Genomic DNA, 22,228 nt, shown 5'->3' with positions numbered 1-22,228 from the left:
TTAGTATTTTTATCGAAAATATTGAGTTCAATTAAATGCGTAGCAAATAAAGTATATTCTTCTACACCCTCATTATTATTTGTAATGAAAGAGAGATTATATATAAGAGTAGCCTTATCAAGAAGGGTCAAAAAACAACAATGGCAAAAAGCAACCAAAAACCTCATGCAATAGTAATTCCATGCCCATTTCAAGGCCACATAAATCCTAGTATTCACCTTTCACTAAAACTTGCAACAAAAGGCTTTACCATAACATTTATCAACACAAAGTACACCCATGCCCAAATAACCAAATCACAACAATTAGACCAAACTCATAACATATTTGCAAAATTTCAAGAACTTGGCCTTGACATACATTATCAAACAGTTTGTGATGGTTTTCCCTTAGAATTTGATCGATTTTCGGGGTCGAATACCGAGAAGTTTTGGGAAGGATTTTTACTAAATTACCCTTTTCATGTTGATGAAATTATTGGGAAGTTAGTAGAATTGGATAGTCCTAGACCAACTTGTTTGATTGTTGACACTTTCTATGGTTGGGGGACAACAATTGCTAATAAGTATGGACTTGTTAGTGTTTCATTCTTCACTCAACCTGCTTTGGTGTTTACTATAGACTATCATCTTGACCTTTTGCTCAAAAATGGTCATTTTGGCTCAATTGGTAAGTTTCATTCTATCCCCTTTGTCATGTTGTTCAAACTTGTCAAAAATGTTGTCATCCTCTATATTGAATTGGTTTTGGAGGATCCGACACACACATGTCGACATTTTGTGAGAGCCCGAGCAATACAGCAAACAATTTCAAGTAGAGTTATTTACTAGTACGGTCATCTAACTTATAGAAATTACCTAGTAAAGTCACTTTGTTTCTTTCGTGACAATAAAACCATTAATGTTTGGTCTATTATCCTATAAAGTCACTCCTACCGGAAATTTTCTGTTGAACTATTGTGTAGTGTAAAAATTCCTTACAATAAATTTGATTAGTAAACTAAAAAGTTAAACAAACCAAATTTGCTAGAACACGTTAAAATATATTGATAGTGTAAAAATACTTTACACTGAGGTGTGAGTGAGATATCTGAGATCCCTCTACTCTTAACCAAATTAAAGGCCTAATGTTCAAGCACATTGATTTCCACTTTCCCTTTGCTAGGGTCTACATGAATCGGATCTGAATTAGTTGATCAGTAGATTCCGAATACCCCATGGTTATTATATATGGAAAAAAAAACCTTACATTATCTATGTTTAATTAACTTCATCATGATGTTGATTACTAGGCTAACTTTTGCTATATTTTTTTTATAGATAATAGAAAGGATACCATAGATTATATACCAGGAATTTCAGCAATTGATCCAAGTGATTTACCTTCATATTTACAAACAAAAGAGACATCAACTATTCTTCATCAAATTATCTACAAAGGTTTTGAAGAAGCCAAGAAATCAGACATTATAATTTGTAACACAATACAAGAACTTGAATCCAAAGTAATTTCAACATTCCAAGAAAAAACAAAAAAAACCCTTTTTTGCTATTGGTCCAATTTTTCATGATCATCAAGTCAACTCATCAAAAAATGTCAAAATTTCCAATAGTTTTTGGCCAGAGTCAAATTGTTTGGAATGGCTAAACACTAAACCTAAATCCTCAGTGTTATATTTTTCACTTGGTAGCTTGTGTAGTTTAAGCAAAGAAGATGTTATGGAATTTGCTCAAGGATTATTGCTTAGCAAAGTGGAATATTTTATTTGGGTACTTAGACCTAATTTGGCGATTACGGACGAAACGGATAATTATTTACCAACTGGATTTCAAGAAAATGTAGATCGAGGGTTGATTGTACCGTGGTGTGATCAACGGGCCGTATTGTCGCATTCGGCAATTGGAGGGTTTCTGACACATTGTGGATGGAATTCGATTCTGGAGAGTTTATGGGCAAGTGTACCAATGATATGTCATCCTATAAGTGTTGATCAACAAACTAATAGAAAGTTGGTGGTTGATGATTGGAAAGTTGGGATTAATCTTTGTGATAATTATGATATTAATAATAAATCAATTATAACAAAGGAGGAAATAGCAAAAAAGATTAATTTTCTTATGAGTGAAGAAAATTCAAAAGATTTGAGGAAGGTTATAAAGGAAGTGAAAAAAACTATGGAAATTGCATTATTAGCCAATGGAAGTTCAGAGAAAAACTTTGATTTGTTTGTTGAGGATGTAATGGCCAAAACAAAATGGCTATTTTTTAAAACTTAATCTACATTATATGGCTACTTTTGTAATAAAGCCTTGAATGTCACAATTGTTTTTGGGATTTCTCATCTTTTTTACCACATTGTTTATATAATGGAAAATGAAAATTGTACTATTGTTTTTATTTTAGATGATACCTTTTCAATTATAGTTAATTCGAAAAAAAAAATGCTTCATACTAAAAAAATGCTTCATACGAATGAGATTATTCATTTATTAAAACTAATATAATAAATCATGTTTGGTAGTTTTTTTGTAATTGCAAGTTGTCATATCAACATCGTATATGTATATATATTTAGACATACTTGAGCTTAGGTTAAGATACCCAATTGAAAAAAAAATTATTACAAAGGTGTGCCAAATATTTTGATAAACATTTGAGGATAGTTCAAATGGAAAACTCACATAGCTGATAATTTGAATTTCAAATATGAAACTCAAAAAGAAAAAATATTTTATATGTTTTTCACCCTTTTTAACTTTCAAAATATTTAAAAGCCAAAGAGACTCCAAATGAAGACCAATATATCTTATAAGAGTACAAATACGTTTTTAAAAAAAAGAAGATGAATCCTATAAAACTTAAAAAACTAGAAAAAAGCTCACTTAAAATCTTAGGATGTTTAGTTAATTAATGTCGATAATAATAACATATTAGTTTGATTTTCTTGACGATTTTAATATTAAAATCGACTATATCTTAGAATAAAGGACGATTCATACTTCTAACTCCTTCCGCTTCTCCCAGATCCATTAATTAATGGGTTGAAAATATGGAAGAGCAAAATTGAGATGACATCTTTGCCATATGAAATAAAAAGCTTTCACAACCATTAATTTCACCATTGGAGCGGCTGCTTGTTTCCTCTTGAAATTTGGCATTTTTTTTGGTTTCACATGAAGATTTCTGCATTTCCAAGACACCATCATTAAAGAAAGAATTTTTTTTAAAAAAAAATATCTAAAAGGGCAAATAGTTGATTTAGTCAAAGTACATTTGGTCAAATTTCCAAATTCCAAAGTTGAGAAATTTGAAATTTAAGCAACTCCTAAACAAGATATTTCTCAATTAAAAATTGCGATCAACTAGAGGTTCATTGGACTTTTTAAAAAGGTAATGATAAATGACCAGAAAATTTAATCAGAAATTAAAAAAATGTATAATTTTTTTTTTAAAAATAAATAAATTAATCTTTTTTCTATTTTTTTAGTTAAAAGATATTAAAGTTAAAAAGGTAAAAATGTTCAAAAAAGTAAAATAACATAGGTAAAATACTATTACCATTCTAGCCAAATTTTCTGGCCAAAAGAATTTTTCCTTAAAAAATATTGTTGTTTTAGTGTCAAATTTTTTTAAAAATATATTATATTTTAAGTAATCTATACGTTTTAATGATAATTTTAAGAATACGAACAACATAAATCATGAACCGTAATTAAAACGTATCGATATTCATTAAATTGTTTATCATCTACTTAGGATTTATTTTTTCTTCCTTTTTTGTCATGATAGTTCTTGGGTATGGAAAAAAAAATTCTCATTATTTCAATCAACTATAAATCTCATATACATAAGGCTCAATGTCAAAATCAAGAGAATTTGCACTTTTAATAGTTTTAAAAAATATATTGGAAATTAACATGTGAAGACAAAATAAGGAAAAGAAATAAAAACCAAGTAATTAATTAATTGGATAAGATAAGATAAGTGGGTCACATGCCGCAATCTAAATTGTATCAATTAATTTCTGAATTGAAAAGTTAAATACTCAACAAATTTGGTAAAATGACAACTAACTAAAAGTAAAAGGAATTCAAGATATTCCAAATTAAAAAGGGGGAAATAATATTTTTAGTATCTCAATTATTGATCAATTATATTTTCAGTAATTGTGATATATGATTAATAATATTTAACCTTCTATTATTTAAAATGTATTGCTTTGATTTCTTTATTGATGGAATATCTACCCAATTTATCATAATTATCAACTATTCTACTATTTAGTTTTTCATATATTATATTATTACTCCATGTTTTATCACTATCTTAGTGATAGAGAGACTGTTTCCAACAGATTCTCGACTCAAGATAAAAACAATCAAAAGTAGAATAGAGAGCAATAACGTAAATGAATACTACAAACAAGACAAATCATCCTAACAATAGTCTTAACAAGCTATAACGATAAGGCAATACAACTCAGTTAACAATATTATAAGGATCAAAATAAAAAAAATATTCATAATTGAAGGACTAAAAATGCAATTATCCTAAAAAAAAGGGAGCTCGAGAGAAAAGAAAATCAGAAAAAAAACATACCGATTGATGATGATGACGATAACGATAACGATGAGGAGGTTCAGCAAGAAGAGATACAGTAATAATAGAGCCATCTCTCAAATTATAAAAAGATAATAAATGATCACTTTCCATTTTAATTGATTTATAATAAAGTGATATATAATTATCATTATCTCCCCATGCTTTTTTAATCAATTTCTCCAAATCTTTCACTTTATCTGCTTCTTTAACCTCTGTATACATCTCCGACGTCGGAGATTTCACATTTATCGTCAATTTTCCTTCTCCGGTCACCGGAATTTTTACCCGGAGAGATGGATTTGTTGATGATGATGAAGAAGAAGAAAACATTTTTTTAAAATTTTATTTTGTTACTACCTAACTTAACCCTCTTTTTTTTTTGGTCTTTTAAGTTAGGTTACTTTATTAACTGGTCCCCCCTCACCCCACCCCCACCCTCCACCCTTCTCAATTTTACTCATGTTTGATTGGACACGAAATTTTGTTAAGAGAGAATAAGTTATTTCAGGATTGTTGTTATATTCTGTCTTTAATGTGGGAAAAAAAATATTTTTTCCGTTCACTTTTACTCGTCACTTATTTCTAAATGGGAAAAAAGGCAAATATACTCCCGAACTATCGTAAATGGGATGCAGATACCCTCCGTCATACTTTGGGACATTGGTGCCCCTGCCGTCCAAAAACTAGAGCATATATACTATTTATACTAACGGACATACACGTGTCATAATCTTATCCACTGACTTGACATTTATTAAATATTGGATCGACTGATAAGATTGTGTCACGTGTCCCTATTTAGTCTTTCATTAGATTGAAGGGTATATATGCTCTAGTTTTTTTTATAGTAGGGGCACCAGTGTCCCAAAAGTATGACGGAGGGTATCTGCATATCATTTACGATAGTTCGGGGGTATATTTGTCAATTTTCCCTTCCTAAAATAGATTTTTATTTTTACTTGTCACTTTTGATATATCAAGAAAAGACAATTATTTTTTCCCATGTTTTACCCGCATTATTAAATATTTATTTTCCAAATCATTTTTCAAGACATCATTTAATAGGGGATCGTTGGTAAATTACATGTATCGATAATTATTTTCTTAATGAGTGTGTCAAGTCAAATTGTGACATGTAAAAGTGAGCGAATGGAGTAACATTATACTCTTGGAATAAGTTGTTTTTACAATTTTATTTGAATCAAACATGGGATAAAATCATTTTAAAATTAATTTTGAAATTAGTTATTCTTTGTCCATTGTATCAAACGAGTTCTAAAGGTTTGTTTGATTTGGGGATTGATTTATTTTAGGGTTATTATGATGGATTTGTAACCTATGTAGTAATTTGTTCTTATTTTTTGGAAAGTGGGATGATGTTTATTCCGTTTATTTTTTTGTTGTTCATTTTAAATTTTGCACGTCTCTTGAGTAATAATGATTTGATAGGAAGATTTTATCATAATGTCCATATTAATTATTGTGATATTAGGTCTTGAAAAACTTTGCACGTTTCTTGAGTAATATATTATTTTTTCATTATATGTTAAAAGTGATGATCTATTTTTGAAATAATGGACAAATAAAAATAATAAGATTTATATTATATTTGATTGACAGTACAAATTTATATGAAAAATAGTACAAATATAATCCCAAAATATTTTATTTTATCCAACTTGTCAAACGACTTCTAAGAGTTTAATATTCTAAAATATTTCATAAATATTTTTACGACAATTACAGTACACTAAGAATATAATTTCTAATAAGAATTTAAAATTTAATTTAATTTTTAGATATGAAAAAATGTCAATTTCTTTGAGGTACATTAAAACAATTCATATAAATTAAAATAGAGGGAGTACTAATTTTGTTGAGGCGAGGGCCTACCCTACCTTATGAGGACTATCACAATTTCAATAAAATTAAATTTGTTTTAAATATTTGATGTTTTTTTTTTAAAAATAAATAAATTATTCTTGTCATTTTATTTTATATGTGGTAGTTTGTAAATTTAAGTTATAATTATAATAAAGTATAATGAAAACAAGCAAAGTATTCAAAGTGTTCAAATGATCTATTTCAACCAATCAAATGTTATCTGCCACATCATTTTTAGTTTAATTTTGTTTTTATCTTTTGCTTTAAAAGATTTATTATTGTACGCATATTTATCAAACAGAGATATTCTTCCCATGTGATTTTTGAGGTGATAATTGGGTGGATTTAATCCAAATAAATTAAGTTTAAATTTATTTGGAGCAAAATAAATTATATTAGATTAATCCGCTTTACTAAGAGATGGTAACGAGGTAGTGTGGGGTGAATTGTGGTTAGCCTGTAAAAAATATAATCTGCTTGCACAAGAATTTTTTTCATTTTCAACTTGCCCCTGCATAAACTGGCTCCGTATAAATTTTTTAATATTTTTCTTTTTCTCATAAGTTGCATTAATAAATAATGACTTAAAATTTTATTTTTAAAAGGTCAATTGGGAAGCATGTAAGAAACTTATAAGTTTTGATTGAACTTTTTCATTTACTATCTTGAATATTTTAGTAACTTTAAAGAAATTTTCAATTAATATTAGTTCCAATAAAAAAATAATGAAATTTGTTTATTCTTACTCTTGAAGGGTGGTACTCTATCACTCTTATAACATGTAAAAAGTTAAAATTAAATTTGAACCCGCATAAAATCGCATAGATCCAGTCCGCACCAATTTTTTAAAAAATTACTTCAACCTGCCAAGCATCTGCCCGAACAACCTTAAAACCGCCCCGCCCCTCATTAGTTTTGAAAAAAATTACTTCAACTTGTCTCATATCTACTTTGCCCCGCACAGCCTCCCGCCCTGCATCCACCCTATTCCGCCCCATTGTTATTCTTAGCTCTACTTAATCCAATTTCTCTTTTCATAAAATACAATTTCTTTTCATATATGTTTTACTCTCAACTTTACATCATAAATCTTATATATAATCTTCTCGTTCTTTTCAACTATCAACAAAGAAATAGCGCATACATCTAAAACATACATACACAAGTTTATTTTTTCTTCTTACTTATAATAAATCGAGCCAAAAGTAATTAATTTGATCGAATCAAGTACACCCACGCTAAATTTACCACTGCCATCACCCCCACAAATACTTCTAATTAGATTACAAATTTTCAATCATCACCACAAATTAAGCCCCTAAAAGAAAAATAAATTACATGCATATATGACTTACAAATTATAGATTTTCAAGGAGTTTTAGCAAAGTCATTGATTCTGATGATAAAAATCATCTTAACATCATAAATAGATAAAGTCTCATTAATAAATAGAACGAAACAAAGATTTATAACTACTAAATGAGTTCAATAAATTTACATACACAAGCGTAATTTTCTTCTAACATACTATAAACTTATGAATTAAGCCAAAAAGTAATAAATTTGATCGAATCGAGTGCACTCTAAATTCACTATTGACAACACACAAGTATTGAATTTAATACACCGACAATAAATTCATCATCATTAACACTCCTCAAGTACTTCTCTAATTAAATCAGAAACTTTCAATCATCACCACAAATTAAGCCCTAAAATTAAAACAATTTATACCTAATATATTATAACTTACAAATTATAATTTTTCAAGCTTTAACAAAGACTTTGACTCTGGTACCAAATACTATCTTTTAACATTGTAGATAAATCTTATCCACTTTCATTTCAACAAAATTGTGCCTTAGAAACATATATATTTGTCTAATAGTCACAAACTCAAAAAGAATATAATCTACCATCAATAAACTTCAAAATCTTGAATCTGTCTACGCATATAACATGATTTCAGCATAAAATTCTCAACTAACACATAAAAATGAATCGAAAAACTTATAACTAGTAAATTCAAAATGAGTTCAACAAACAGAAGTTCTTTCTTTTAGATACAGTCGTATCTACATATCAAGCTAAAAACAACAAATTCAACCCATTGAATCCACCCGTAACAACATATATTATTCACATCTCACAAATTAAAACAAATTATAAGTTCATATCACTTACAATTTTTTGTTTTTTTTCAAGGAGCTTCAGCAAAGACATTGACTCTGATAATTGAACCATCTTTAACATCATATTTAGATAAACTCTCATCAACTTTCATTTCGACAGAATTATGCCTTAATAACATATAATCACTTCCCCATGCTTTTTTCACAATCTTGATTAACTCTTCAACTTTGTCACTTCCTTTTATTTCAACAAGAAATTCAGATGTTGGAGATTCCACTTTTACTATGACTTTTTGTTCTGTTGCTATGGTGATCATCTTGGAAAATTTGGAGAGAATTTTGTTGACTTTTTTGTTTGGATATTTTTTTTTTGTTTGGATAAATGTATGGAAAAGATATATAAACAAGATTAGAGCTTGATTGATATTTGGTTGGTGGATGAAGCAATAAAGAAGATTAGTGCTTGTTTGGTTGGTGGATTAAGCAAGATTTAATTTAATCAACATATAAAACTCTTGCTTGGTTGTTGTTCTCTTTTATATAAATAAAAATAATACTATTTATGTCACATATTAATTGTCATGTTTTATTTTTTCGAGAATTAAATTTTGTGAGATTTGACTAGCATTTAATTAAAAAATATGTTTTCTCCTAAAATTAACATGAGAAAAGTTAAAAATTATAGATAAGCTCTGAATATTTAAATTTTAAATATAAAATATTGAATTACTCATCTAATTCATGTTTAACTTTGAAAATGAGATTGAAAATTAATCAATATTATATATAGAGTTTAAAATTCCATTGTTAAAACTCTATGACAATGTCTTTTCAGTTTAATTGTGGAATTTGAAACTTCAAGATATTCAAAATTCAATTACAAGGGCTGAAAATTGACCATTTATAATTCTATTCGTAATATTATCCATTTAGCAGTTTTTATTAAAATCCTCACACTAAAATAATTAATATTATCCATTTTAGACCAAGTCCATACGATTTTCACTAAATATCTCCCCATTAAAGGTATCTTACCTCTTATATGCAACTTCCTTTTTTTAATAAACCAATAATGAATTTTTGTTCGTAGTTCAACGGTATACGAATAGTAATATATTATAATAATAGTAATTCAAGAATTAAAATTTAAAAAGAGAGAGCATAATATGCCATCATATTCTTCATATTTATTAATTCCCACATTACAATTGTATCTTACGTTGGGCTAGAACCAAAAAACCAAAGTTACAAGACATGACTATTCTTTTAATTTACCAACATCGATTTTAGTAGGATGGTCAGAATTCCTCCATTTTTAATTAGAGATTTTCGGGTTCAGATCTTTAAAAATAAAAAAAATATTACAGTATCATCCTAAAAAAATAATCTTTTAATGCGTGAATTCATATTTAATTGAATCTCAATGTAAATATCCTAGTCCTACGCATCAGGTGATAAATAAAAGAAAACAAAAACTATTGACTTAATTTATTGTTTAGTAGTTGGCCAACAAATTTGAATTATTGGTTACGTTCTGGATAAGGAAGAAATGACAAATATTGAGAAGAAAACAATAATTAAATAATAAAACTTTAACATAATTTATTTTATTTTATATTTTTGGTCTCATTGACCATAAGGTTTCGAAAACGATGTGCTCTAATGGATTTTTTGCTCTTTAAATATTAAATTTGTTTTCTGATTTTGGTAAGAGGATGATGAATAACAAATTCTTTTATTCAAATACAATGCGTGAAGCTTCTTCTTTAATTTAATTTAAAAAAATTGCAATCATACTTCATTTTTTTAAATTAAAAATTGTATGTTTGGTTTATATTTATCGAGTCAAATTTGATCGTCGGCTAACCAGACCCGATTAGGAGAAATTTAATAAAATGCATATGTAGTATAGAGAATGAATAGTTTTTCCTTGTGGTAGTTAATAGAGAAGTGCGACAGAAAGCTCTTTTATTTACTTAATTATATCTTAAACAAATTTTTTTATGGTATACTTTTTTATGTTTAAATAGATGTTTGAAACTCGCAAATCTCTATTTAAAAAAATGGTATATGTCCTAAAAAGAATATTAACTATTAGATAGTATAGGTAATACATCTTTGTTTATTTAATTATATATTTAAAAAGAACAAAATCTAAATTGAGATTTTGCATATCAAAAACATATCTTTCAACCAAACATTGAAAGATTTATATTAATTCATTGAGAGATCATAATTCATAGTAACTATTTTTGAATAACAACCAAAGTATTGACTCCTCACAAGATTAATATTTAATTTTGATTTAGATTATTTCTAAGACACCAAAATAATACTAATAAAGAAGCAAACAAGACATAGTAAGAAAATTCACTTATACTGTTCATTTGTTTGTAATAATTGGACACTCAATAATTGTTTTTGACTCTTCACCTAATTAGTAGTTGATTACTTGCTTATGGCCCAGTAATTTACAATACATGGGGGACAATAACATAGAAATAGCTATTGGGTCGAGTCCATTAATTCAATAGCTTATTTTTCTCGTATACCATACTTGTAACGTATAAATACATCATCATGAGTATAAAAAATAGCAAGTTTTTTTACCATAATATGACGGATATAGAATTTGTACAGAGAATACACTTTGCATCACCTAGACTTCCTCAAGTCGTGGATGGCCACAAATTCATTTTTGCAAGGAGAAACGCGTAATTCTTTTTAAATAGTTTGATTTTTTTTATTGTAACATGTGTGTTATTTCTTAATTTTTCAAACTGATTAATCATTAATCGTCCTTTTCCTCTCTTCTATACCACGTTCTAAAGATTATTTTTTTTTAACAAATTAAATTTTTTATTAAAATATATTAGATCACATTATATTATTTTTAAGAAGTATAGATCTCAATGATTAGCCTAAAAGAGGAACATATGTGTGAAATCGATATATGGGCCGAAATTGGGCTTGAGCCTTAAAGGTTTTGGTCCGACTTTTCAGCCCAATATATGTTGGTCAGATGGACTTACTATTGGATCATGAATGGGTAATTTAGTAAACTTCACTAGTTTAGGAGCTGATTAATTATATAACACTAGTTTGTAGTATTACGAATCTTACCAAATTTTGGTGTGTCCAGATATATGTATATCGAAATTAATGAGTGAAAATCAGATATAATTTGTTCTAGATACGGTATCAAAGTGGATTCACATGTATCTAGGGTACATAAATAAATCTTGCTCGCCTCCTTCCCACTTCTCCCGCCACTTTCATATCTCTCGTGTACCTGGTATCCCAAATACATATGAATAGCACCCGATACATGTATATATTGTGTATCTAGTGTAATTTGCATGTATTTATAATTGTGATACATAGATAAATCTCGCTCGCTAATTAACTTTCAACTTACTCACCACTCTCATATTTTGTTCGCGTATCCGGTATCCCAAATATATGTGAGTCACACTAGATACATGTATATAAAGTGTATCTATTGTGATTCACATGTATCTGTCTTGAAATCTTGTATGAAATTATTAAATAGTAAGATAAAATGCAATTATTTCAAATTAAAAAGAGAATCAACGAATATGGTAGAAAATTTGTATAATTATAGTTTCTTTATCATGAAATAGTAGTTTGAAACCAATTTTAGATTAAAGTAGTATTTTATAAAACTTGTGATTGACCAAAAAATAATTCGAGTTCTTATCTAGTGCTCGATATTAATGCTGAGATGCAATAAAATTTGGATTCTTATAAAAAAAAAATCATATTGGAGGGGTAAAATGTTCCTTTACAAAGACAAAAATATTATATATTTAGTGTTTAAATTTGAGACCTCTAATTAAAGATGGAAGAATATAGTCCTAATTCCTATCGGCTGAGAGGCGAATAAAATGCAACTCTCGAGGAAAACAAATTTCTTAAAATTGAGGAAAACGACTTTTCTAATGAAAATAGAAAAAATAAATTTCACTAGTATTCCAACACACCTTATCTTCACCCCACCCGGGAGCCCCCATTTCCACCATTGCACACCCCTATCTACCCATGCTCACGCATTACAATAAATAATGATTTTGCATTTATAATATAATTGTTGTTGTATTATATTTAACGGTAATAATATATAGAGTAATATTAACTAACACTCTATTTAAGTTCCACTAAAGGCTTTAGTGGCCCCATATTAACTTACTTGTGCTACATATCTTTACATAAATATTAAGTAAAATCTATTACGACTAAATTTTTCTTTTATTGTAGTGACCTCTCATAGTACTATTTGTGTCTCAATTATATACAAATATTTTTTTACTTATCTATCAAAAATAAAAAAATAAATAAGATTTATTGTGTTAAAAATATTTGTCTTCATACCAAATGCATCCTTTATTAGATTTTACCTTTTATTTTTCATATCCCCCCACCCACCCACCCCCACGGCACAGTACACAATAGTGTTCTTGAAACTAGTTTTGTTTTGACAAATCTTTCCAAATCTTTATCATTTTTTATTTTTTTTTGCATAGTAATGTAAGTTGGACTACCTTTGAACTTAAGTTGTACGTACTAAAGTGCTTTGGTAACTCAAAGTTCTTTTGTTTCGGTTTGAAATTTGGTATTTGTATTTTAATGCTTATCAAAGGTGTTAAATAGGCAAGTTAGATTGAATATGAACAGATAAGATGAATTGAATGTGAATGGATCAAAGTTCCTTGGGCTTAAATGAGTTGAAATGAAAGTTATACTTCAACTTATTCAATTCTTATTAAGTTTTAACTATATACTAAAAGGTTTTACTTGTTCACTTCAGCATATCAAGATAAAGATAATTTTTTTGTTTATTTACACTTAATATTAACTACTTATAAATACACCAATCAATATGGACATTATGATAAAATACATATTTTATGTATTATTTCTTAAGAAACATATAAAATTTTATTATAGACAAGTAAAAATAAACGGACATATATTTAATTAAGAGCTGTTATTTTTTCTGTTTTTTTCCTTTAATAATATAAGCACGTGCACTGTGAAGTTTGAAAGGTATTTAATTTGGTCAACAAAAAAGGGTAGATATTTAATATGGTCTTACAGATTATACACGTGAACATGCCTCTAATTCCCCTATTTCAACAGTTTTTTTTTGTTTTTTTTGGCTAAATGAATCGTATGGAGAGTTATAAATATATGTAAATCGAAGTCAAATAAATTATAGTTATTGAATATCATATTGTAAAATATCAAAACTAAAATTAAATATATTAAATCATATCGAGCTAATTTGATATGATAATGATATAGTACTTTAGATACCTACCGAAGTTATGATATCAAAATTTTTAAATACCGTACCATATCATACCATGCCCAACGACCGCCAGTTGTCTTTTCCAAATGTAATTTAAACATATTTTTAAAAGGAAATAACGTGGAAAAATTTTGCAACACACATTTATAGTAGAGTAACAGTTAAAAGACCATGACCAAAAAGTAGAAGCAGTGAACAAAAAGCTTTGCAAGTTGCAGCTTTGGCATCAATTTTCACAGCAATAATAAGGCCAAAACCATAATTAATGCGCTCTTTAATTTATTTGTCTGATTTTAATTTGACATAAATAAAAAATTATAATATGGAGAATTAAACTCTTACAAATAAAGTGAAAGTTAAGACGACTAACCAACCATCTAACTAATTAAGCTCATAATTATCCAAAACGAAGTTTGAAAAAATAAAGAAGACTTCTGAATCTTGTGATCTTAAAACTAAAGATACGAAAAATATGTTTTTTAATCTTATGATTTTAAACATGTCATGTAGAAAGTTAGAACTTGTTAGGACCGAAATAATTAGGTGGATCATACAAAAGTTAACAAAGCAAACCTCGAAAGACCACGAGTAAGTGGCCAAACGAGAAATATACCATAAGACACAAAGATTTAACATGGTTTGGTTAATCGACTTACATCCACAAAGGATATGAACAATCCACTATATAAATATGAGAGTACAAAATATAGAAAGAAATAACTTCACCCAATTCACTTGAATTACAAAGAGGTTCATACAAATGATAACGTATCACTTGTGTCCCGCCAATTCCTCCCTAGACAAAACTTTCAAAGCCCATAGAATTACATTATGAATGTTACTATGTTAGAACGAATAACATTTATTTATAGAGCCACAACTTTTTTTTAAAATAGCTTAAAAAATAAATAAGACGAACAAATTGAAACGGTCAATTAATTCAGTCAAAATGGGGTACTTGTAGTACTGTTTACAGATGTTGTCTGTTTATCAAACCAATGGTACCAATTAGCCCTGACTTAATATCATAGTCCTATATTTATCAAAGATTAACCCTTTCATATTAACTCATCATGTGTGAAAAGGTATAAATTTAGACTTCAAGAACCTTGACCAAGAAAAAGATACCATCAAAATTTAAAAATAATATTACTTTTTATTATTATATTTTATATGATATACTTTTATTTTTAGTTTTAAAAAAATAGAACAAGTTTTTATAATTCGGAATAAGGAATAATAGCACTTTTAGTCCCTCAAACTACTAAAAGATAGGGTGTTTCATTTAATCGATAGTCCTTTAAAATTGATTGTATTCGCCAAAAAGGCCCTATTTTAGTAGTGTCAATTATCAATAAATTCTTATTTTAATTCTGGTAATATTTGACCCAAAAAAATTAAAAAGGAAACATAATTAATTAACCTTCAATAAGTTAAAATGTGTGCTTTGATTCTTTTATGTAGGAAATATATTATATTTTGACTATTTTCAAGGTAAATTATTCTCGCATTTAAAGAAACAATACAAATTTTAATATAACATATGAGTAATTAAACGACAGAACAATTAATATTTTTAAAAATTTATGAGTTTTCACAAGCAAAGAGATAAAATATGCTTAATTAGACAAATATAATTACAATGAACAAATCATAATTTACCAAAACCGAGGGATAAAAAATGTTATTAATCGTAAAAATAATTTAACCCTAAATTCCGATTTTACTGCAAAAGTTTCAAAAGCCAATTATTTTTTCGTAAACAGTAAAACACAGTCACATATCAAATGGGAGTATGGGACCAAGAGAATATATAATAGTAAAATCAAAAGAACCATTTTTATCTAGCATAATATTGCAATAGGTAAATTTGTACACATTGTAGATCAACCAAATGTACTAGTACTAGATGAAAATAGTAAAAGACTAAAACAAGGGTAACTCAAAGTCTCAAATCAATAGTAGTATAAAATAAAGTAAATAATTATATTATATTTATATATATATCCACTGCCACAAGCTGCAAATTTGCAGCTTGCAGAAGTAGTAGTATAAATAGCTTTCCTTCTTTTTGTTTTTGTTTCATATATTCATATGGAACCAATTAGAGAAAGTGATGAAGAGCACAACTCCAACATTAATAATTCATCACAAAACTCAACAAAATCATTTGGAAAAAAGTGTAGTCATATAGCAAAGAAGCAAAGGGCTAAGTTTTATATTGTAAGAAGATGTATTGCTATGCTTGTGTGTTGGCATGAGAGGAAAGAATGAATGTTTGAAGATATGAAGATTTGAAGATTTGTATAGAAGGTGTACTTAGAGATATCATTATTTAAGAGTATGTTGATATATATTAATTATCCTCAAAAAAGTTGGAACTTATAGCTCATTCTTTTTTTAAAAAAAAATTGTATTTCTAATTTGCTTGATTATATTGATATTGAAGCCTTCTTGGTTTTTACTTTAGTACTCTTCAATCTTGGATTCTTGATTTGGTTCATCATTATTGCTTCATAGTAAAATCGTCTCAGTATGATCTATATGTTAAAACTTTGAGTCGTGGAATCAATAACTAATGATTGTGTTAGTGTATGTATTGATTGTTTATTTCATATTCCTATACGACTTTTCTTCAAATGCTACAAGAATACAGAATGCTTCGTGCACTGAACTGTCATTTCTGATCATTGTTGCTTCATATTTCCTTGAACATTTGATAAATCATTCTTCTTCTTCATCACTTTTTTTTTCTTAATATATGTAAATGGATTTTTATGACGCTAGTGAGGATTAGTTTTGGTGTTTCACTATTTTAATTTTATTTTTTTTGTCTTTTGCCATAGAAACTATGAAGGGTATAAGGTACTTAATTAGTTAACCATTGGGTTAATAAGAGGATTCTATAAAACAAAATATTAGCTTGTGTAAAACAATTATTATGATGATTGTCTGTCCCACAATATTTTGCTTTTTTTTTTTTTGTAACAATAAAAAGCAAATCAATAATGCCTCAAGTCCTTCCAATTACTATTATAATTATTATCTATGAGGGCCAAAATATTTTTAAAATGAAATATAGAGGTTTATTTAATTTTTAAAATTCTCCATGAAAGAATATGTGCAACTTTGATCCTTACTCCATCCATCCGAAAATAAATGTCATTTTAGCTTATTTCACACTTATTTTTAGAAAAAAAGGTACATTTCACTAAGTTATCCTTATTTATAGTAGATGTTTCTTGAAAATTAAACACTTTTAAAAAGAAATAATTCTATTTTTGTAACTTTATAATTATTTGTTTCCCAAACACCAACTAAAAATGTTTTTGTAATTCAGACATTCTAATCAATCTTGAATCATTGTTAACCTAAAACTAGACAGGCCCAAAAATCATTTAAACTATTTGCTTTAGATTGTCTGTCCCACAATATTTTGCTTTTTTTTTTTTGTAACAATAAAAAGCAAATCAATAATGCCTCAAGTCCTTTCAAATTACTATTATAATTATTATCTATGAGGGCCAAAATCTTTTTAAAATGAAATATAGAGGTTTATTTAATTTTTAAAATTCTCCATGAAAGAATATGTGCAACTTTGATCCTTACTCCATCCATCCGAAAATAAATATCGTTTTAGCTCATTTCAACTTATTTTAGAAAAAAGGTACATTTCACTAAGTTATCCTTATTTATAGTAGATGTTTCTTGAAAATTAAACACTTTTAAAAATAAATAATTCTATAATACAAAGATATATTCCGAAATAACTATTATTTCTTATCTTGAATTTCTAAAAAGAACAATTATTTTGAGATAACATTTAACTTGCTAATTCGAGAATAATTTTATTTTGTTAAAGCGATACTTATTTTGGCGACCAACAATATTCCCTTTTTAGGGAATATAAAAGTTTAATTTATGTTCACAATATTCTCTTCTACAGTCTCGAAGTTACAAACTCACACGAGTATGATGTGGAAATAATTGGCATTATTTGGCGTTAAATCAATTGGAAAGCTAAGCATCTTTCTTCTTTACCCTTTTTTCTCCATATCTATTGAAAGACAACCTCTCATCCCTACCACAAAAAATAAAATAAAAATTATTACGATATTGATCAGATCAATTTATGTGTACTTCAATTAATTTTCATTGGATATATCTCTTATCAACACATCTATTGAGTAATCATGTTCATAACGTATCGAGCCGTTGCAAAAAACATATAATTTTTACGGTAAATTGTACAAGTATTAAATCAATATTCTTTCGTTGATTTTATATAACAATATTTGTAAAAAAAATCTAACAGAATACATTTTTATATATTTGAAACTTTTTAAACTTTTTTTATTTTATACTACTTATCACATGTTTTAGAACTTTATAAATATTATAGCATATTTTAGATTATAAATTTGATTTTTTAAGATTATTTTTTGACATATATTAAAAATCTTGTTTTTTACATTTGTTAAAATCCATTATCAATTAAATATATACTGCCTAAACATAAATGTCATAGAGGGAGTACCGATATATAGTAGATTATATATGTGTGTATATATATATATATATATATATATATATAAGTAGTGGTCCAATTTCTGGAAGTCAAAATTGAATTGTAAAGAAGCACGAATTTTCAACAAATAAAGAATATCAAATTGTTTATATATTAAATAAATTGTAATAAAAGGGTCTGAAAATACTCTAACTTTGGCCGAAATTGATGTTACGTTATCAAACTTTATGGAGGACCTTTTACCCCTTGCACTTAATAGTGTATTTTAAAGGTATATATGTGCCCACGTGGACACGTTACTGTTTATAATGATGAAATATTTATGATGTCCACGTGAGCACATATATACCTTTAAAATACACTATTAAATAGTCCAGGGGGTAAAAGGTCTTTTCCAAGGATCGATATTATTACAACAATTTCGATCAAAATTCAAATATATTTCAGACTTTTTCCCTAATAAAAAATAATACATTTAAAAGTAACATAGTGGAGAGTTGCATTGTTAACTAGTATTTATTGCTATTAATAATAATATTGTTAATATCGTTTAAGGTGATTCCTAGTACTAACTATTCTCCACTATGAGATTTCACTTATTTATTTATTTGTTGTTTTTTGAACAAACCAGTATTCCAATGTATATACCACTTCCTCGATCTTTGTTATACTTTTATTTTAATTTATTTCAAAAAAATATTTAAATAATAAAATTATGCTAAAATCATGGAAGTGCTACATGAAAACATTTTTTTAAAATTTCTTTTTTTGGTATATAGTATGAATATGAGAATAGAAGATGTGAAAAGCTAGAGATATGGGAGTAATTAAACCGACAGCAAGAATCCTTGGAGGAACGTGCCTATGGAGAGTAGATAATACCGATAATAACATATTCAGTATAATTTTATCGATTAAATAAAGAAGATGATACGTACACAGACATTATATCCTACTTTGTTGAAGATAAAAGAGTGTTCTGAAAGATTCTCGACTAAAAAAAAACATAACGGTTCGGATGAGTGAAAAGCATAACTTCGTCCTAATTTATATGAGTTAGTTTGTCATGGCATGGAGTTTAAAAAAGAAAGACTTTCCAAACTTGTGGTCTAAAATAAATCATAAATATTTGTATGACTATAAATCATTTCATTAATAATAAAATGGATAATTTAGAATCAAATTGTTATAAATAGAGACGGATTAAAAGAAAAATAAGTCATATAAAATAAGACAAATAAATAATATTATATTATACCAATAATAAGTAATATGATAACCGAAATAACTAAAACGAAGTAAAACTATGGAGGATAGATAGACTAGTTGATTGTGAGGGCAAAACTTGTTTATATAAGTTAAATCAATAAATATAAAATAACTACTTCTATTTTCTATTAATATATATATATATTACATTTAGTATATTTTTAATTAACTTAATTAAATTACATTTAGTTATTGTGCAAATATCATACGCGAGACTACTTTTTAGAGTTTTTTTTTTGCGCTTCCAACATGATTTTTTTCATACTCAGGGCTCGAACCTGAAACCTTCAGCTAAGGGTGAAACACTTACATCAGTGCACCACAACTCGTGTTGACACTTTTTACAGTTAATAGTAGGGCTAGAGCTAGAAGTCTAATATCAATAATTCGATGACCATTATAAAATTTTATTTTTTTGAATATGCATTGTCATTAATTATTTATAATATTTCAGTTATCGTATTATTTCGTTGTTTCGGAAGAGGAGGCCGGTGGGTGGGAGGGACAGTCATGAGCAGTATGAAGCAGCAAGAAAAGACAGAGCCCAACAAAGTCTTGTTCCACCCGTGCGGCCCCTCTCTCCTTTTTATGTCCATTTTTTTGGAGTTTAAAAGTATCTTATTTTCTCTTTTATTTTCAGCTTGATATATAATAAGTTTCTTAAATTTTTTAGAATATTTTTTAATGATATCTGGACTAAATTGAATTTTCATTTAATACCTCATTTTTTATTAAAGTGGTCTAATTAAACATTTTCGGTTCAGATTTCAAAAAAGAAAAAGAAGTTATGTGTGTTTTCATGTAGTAAGTTAACCACATGAAATATGATATATATTTCCTTAATTATACACATCAATTTCAAACTAGAAAACGTCTGTCATTTTACGGCTCATTGAGACAAATGTGTATAATAAAAAAAAGTATCATATTTTAATAGTGCCGACTCAATGCTTATAAAAATTAGGCATATGCCTTAGTCCCCAAATTTTAGGGGGCTTCTAATTTTTACCACAATAAATTATGTGTTAATTTCTTTATAGAAAAAAATAATTATCTAAGATAAATGTATTTTTCTTAAAAAATATATATATTATTTTATTCTCCTTAACCTCAATCAAATAGAAGAAATCAAGAAAAATGTTGTTTTGTCTTCTTGCATTCTCTTCACTAACTCTCACACTGTAATTTTCTAGACCCCTTTTATACTATATGTAAGTTACAACTCTATCAAAAATATGAATCAATAGTAAAAATCATGTTTTGGATAAAGTGAATTACAAGCATGTTTAGATTGACTTATTTTATGTATTTTTAAACAAAAAGAAGAAGAAGCTTATAAGCAGTTTTGTCAACTTATTACTTATAGAATAATGTTAACAATTTATATAATAATTGCTAGCTAAAAAAATTTAGGCCTTTAATTGAAATTTCACTTTAGGCCTCCAAATACATTGAGCCATCCCTGTATTTTAATTTATGTTTATCAACTTGAAAACACATACAAAGAAAAGTTCAAAATATGAGTCGAAGATATGTAATTGAAACACTTTATTAAAAGTTGAGATGTTCAATTAAAATAAAATTTAATTTAAATATCTAAATAAAATATCATGAGAAATTTAAAAGGTAAATTATGACTTATGCTTTTATTTCAACTTCATATTAAATCAAAATTATTAAATAAATTAAAATAAAAAAATATTTTTTACAATTTTAATTGATCATCCACCATCATAATAACGTTTTCCAACACAAATTTAAATTAATCAGAAATCCAATACAAAAGTAGAAAAAAACAATTGCACGACTAATACTGGTAGTAGTTGCTGGAAGGTCAAAGTCCAAATAAGAATTGGTAAAATGTAGAATTAATATCATATGGTAAAATTTTAAAAACACTTTTGCACGTGAAAATCTCTGACAAGTTTGAAATTCACTTTTGTTTGATTTGCTATGCTTTTTATGTTAATGACTTTCTACGTGGAAATGCACGTATGCACACAAAGTAAGAAAAACGTACTTGTACCTTTTTAACTTTCTCACTTCAAATATTATACACTACTACTATCAAATTACTCTGCAGTAACGGAGTTGGTACAATAGGTAATATCTTATTAAATAAGTTAGGGATCGTTTGATTTGAATTCAAGTTATGATGGAATAAATTATAATGAGATTATTATTTATTGAGTGTTTGATTTATTGTATTCAAAATAATAAATTTTAAGAACAATTTATTTGTTTACTAAAATTCCCTTCATGAATATAAAAAGTGATGTAGCAAAAGGGTTGAAAGAGACATTTTTATCATTTACTTATTTTATCCTGAGATAAGTTATCTCGGGATTACTATACCACCTAAGGGGAGGGATAACTTATCTCGGTACTAATTATTAATCCCGGGATAAGTTATCCCGGACTTGCCAACCAAACAACAAATTAATTGGTACTATAATTTAATCTCAGGACTATTTGGTATCC

At 27.3% G+C, this 22,228-nt stretch overlaps 2 protein-coding genes and 1 pseudogene across 2 annotated transcripts; 2 read left to right on the top strand and 1 right to left on the bottom strand.

Annotated features, from left to right (window-relative positions):
* The first annotated feature begins 121 nt into the window (after positions 1-121).
* Positions 122-2,288, top strand: LOC125824111 (UDP-glycosyltransferase 86A1-like; annotated as a pseudogene).
* A 575-nt stretch (positions 2,289-2,863) lies between these two features.
* LOC125824496 (uncharacterized) lies at positions 2,864-4,960 on the bottom strand. Its single transcript, XM_049503888.1, has 2 exons — positions 4,600-4,960; positions 2,864-3,183 (listed from the first exon to the last, which is right to left on the bottom strand). Exons 1-2 carry the CDS (start codon positions 4,930-4,932, stop codon positions 3,034-3,036), a joined length of 483 nt encoding a protein of 160 aa, XP_049359845.1. The 5' UTR covers positions 4,933-4,960; the 3' UTR covers positions 2,864-3,033.
* An 11,061-nt stretch (positions 4,961-16,021) lies between these two features.
* LOC125826519 (small polypeptide DEVIL 16) lies at positions 16,022-16,224 on the top strand. The gene has a single exon (XM_049505874.1). The coding sequence runs from the start codon at positions 16,045-16,047 to the stop codon at positions 16,222-16,224; it is 180 nt and encodes a 59-aa protein (XP_049361831.1). The 5' UTR covers positions 16,022-16,044.
* The last annotated feature ends 6,004 nt before the right edge of the window (positions 16,225-22,228 follow it).

This window comes from Solanum verrucosum, unplaced genomic scaffold (genome assembly GCF_900185275.1).
Source record: "Solanum verrucosum unplaced genomic scaffold, falcon-dt-bn FXZP01000125.1, whole genome shotgun sequence".
Classification (NCBI taxonomy): Eukaryota; Viridiplantae; Streptophyta; class Magnoliopsida; order Solanales; family Solanaceae; genus Solanum; species Solanum verrucosum.
The sequence above is the reverse complement of the archived record's forward strand: the minus strand, read 5'-3'. Positions and strand labels throughout refer to the sequence as shown.

Coding starts and splice junctions, on each gene's coding strand:
- LOC125824496 (XM_049503888.1), bottom strand. CDS start 4,932: ATGTTTTCTTCTTCTTCATCATCATCAACAAATCCATCTCTCCGGGTA. Junction 3,184..4,599: donor ATCGTCATCATCATCAATCG/GTATGTTTTTTT, acceptor TTGGAAATGCAG/AAATCTTCATGTGAAACCAA.
- LOC125826519 (XM_049505874.1), top strand. CDS start 16,045: ATGGAACCAATTAGAGAAAGTGATGAAGAGCACAACTCCAACATTAAT.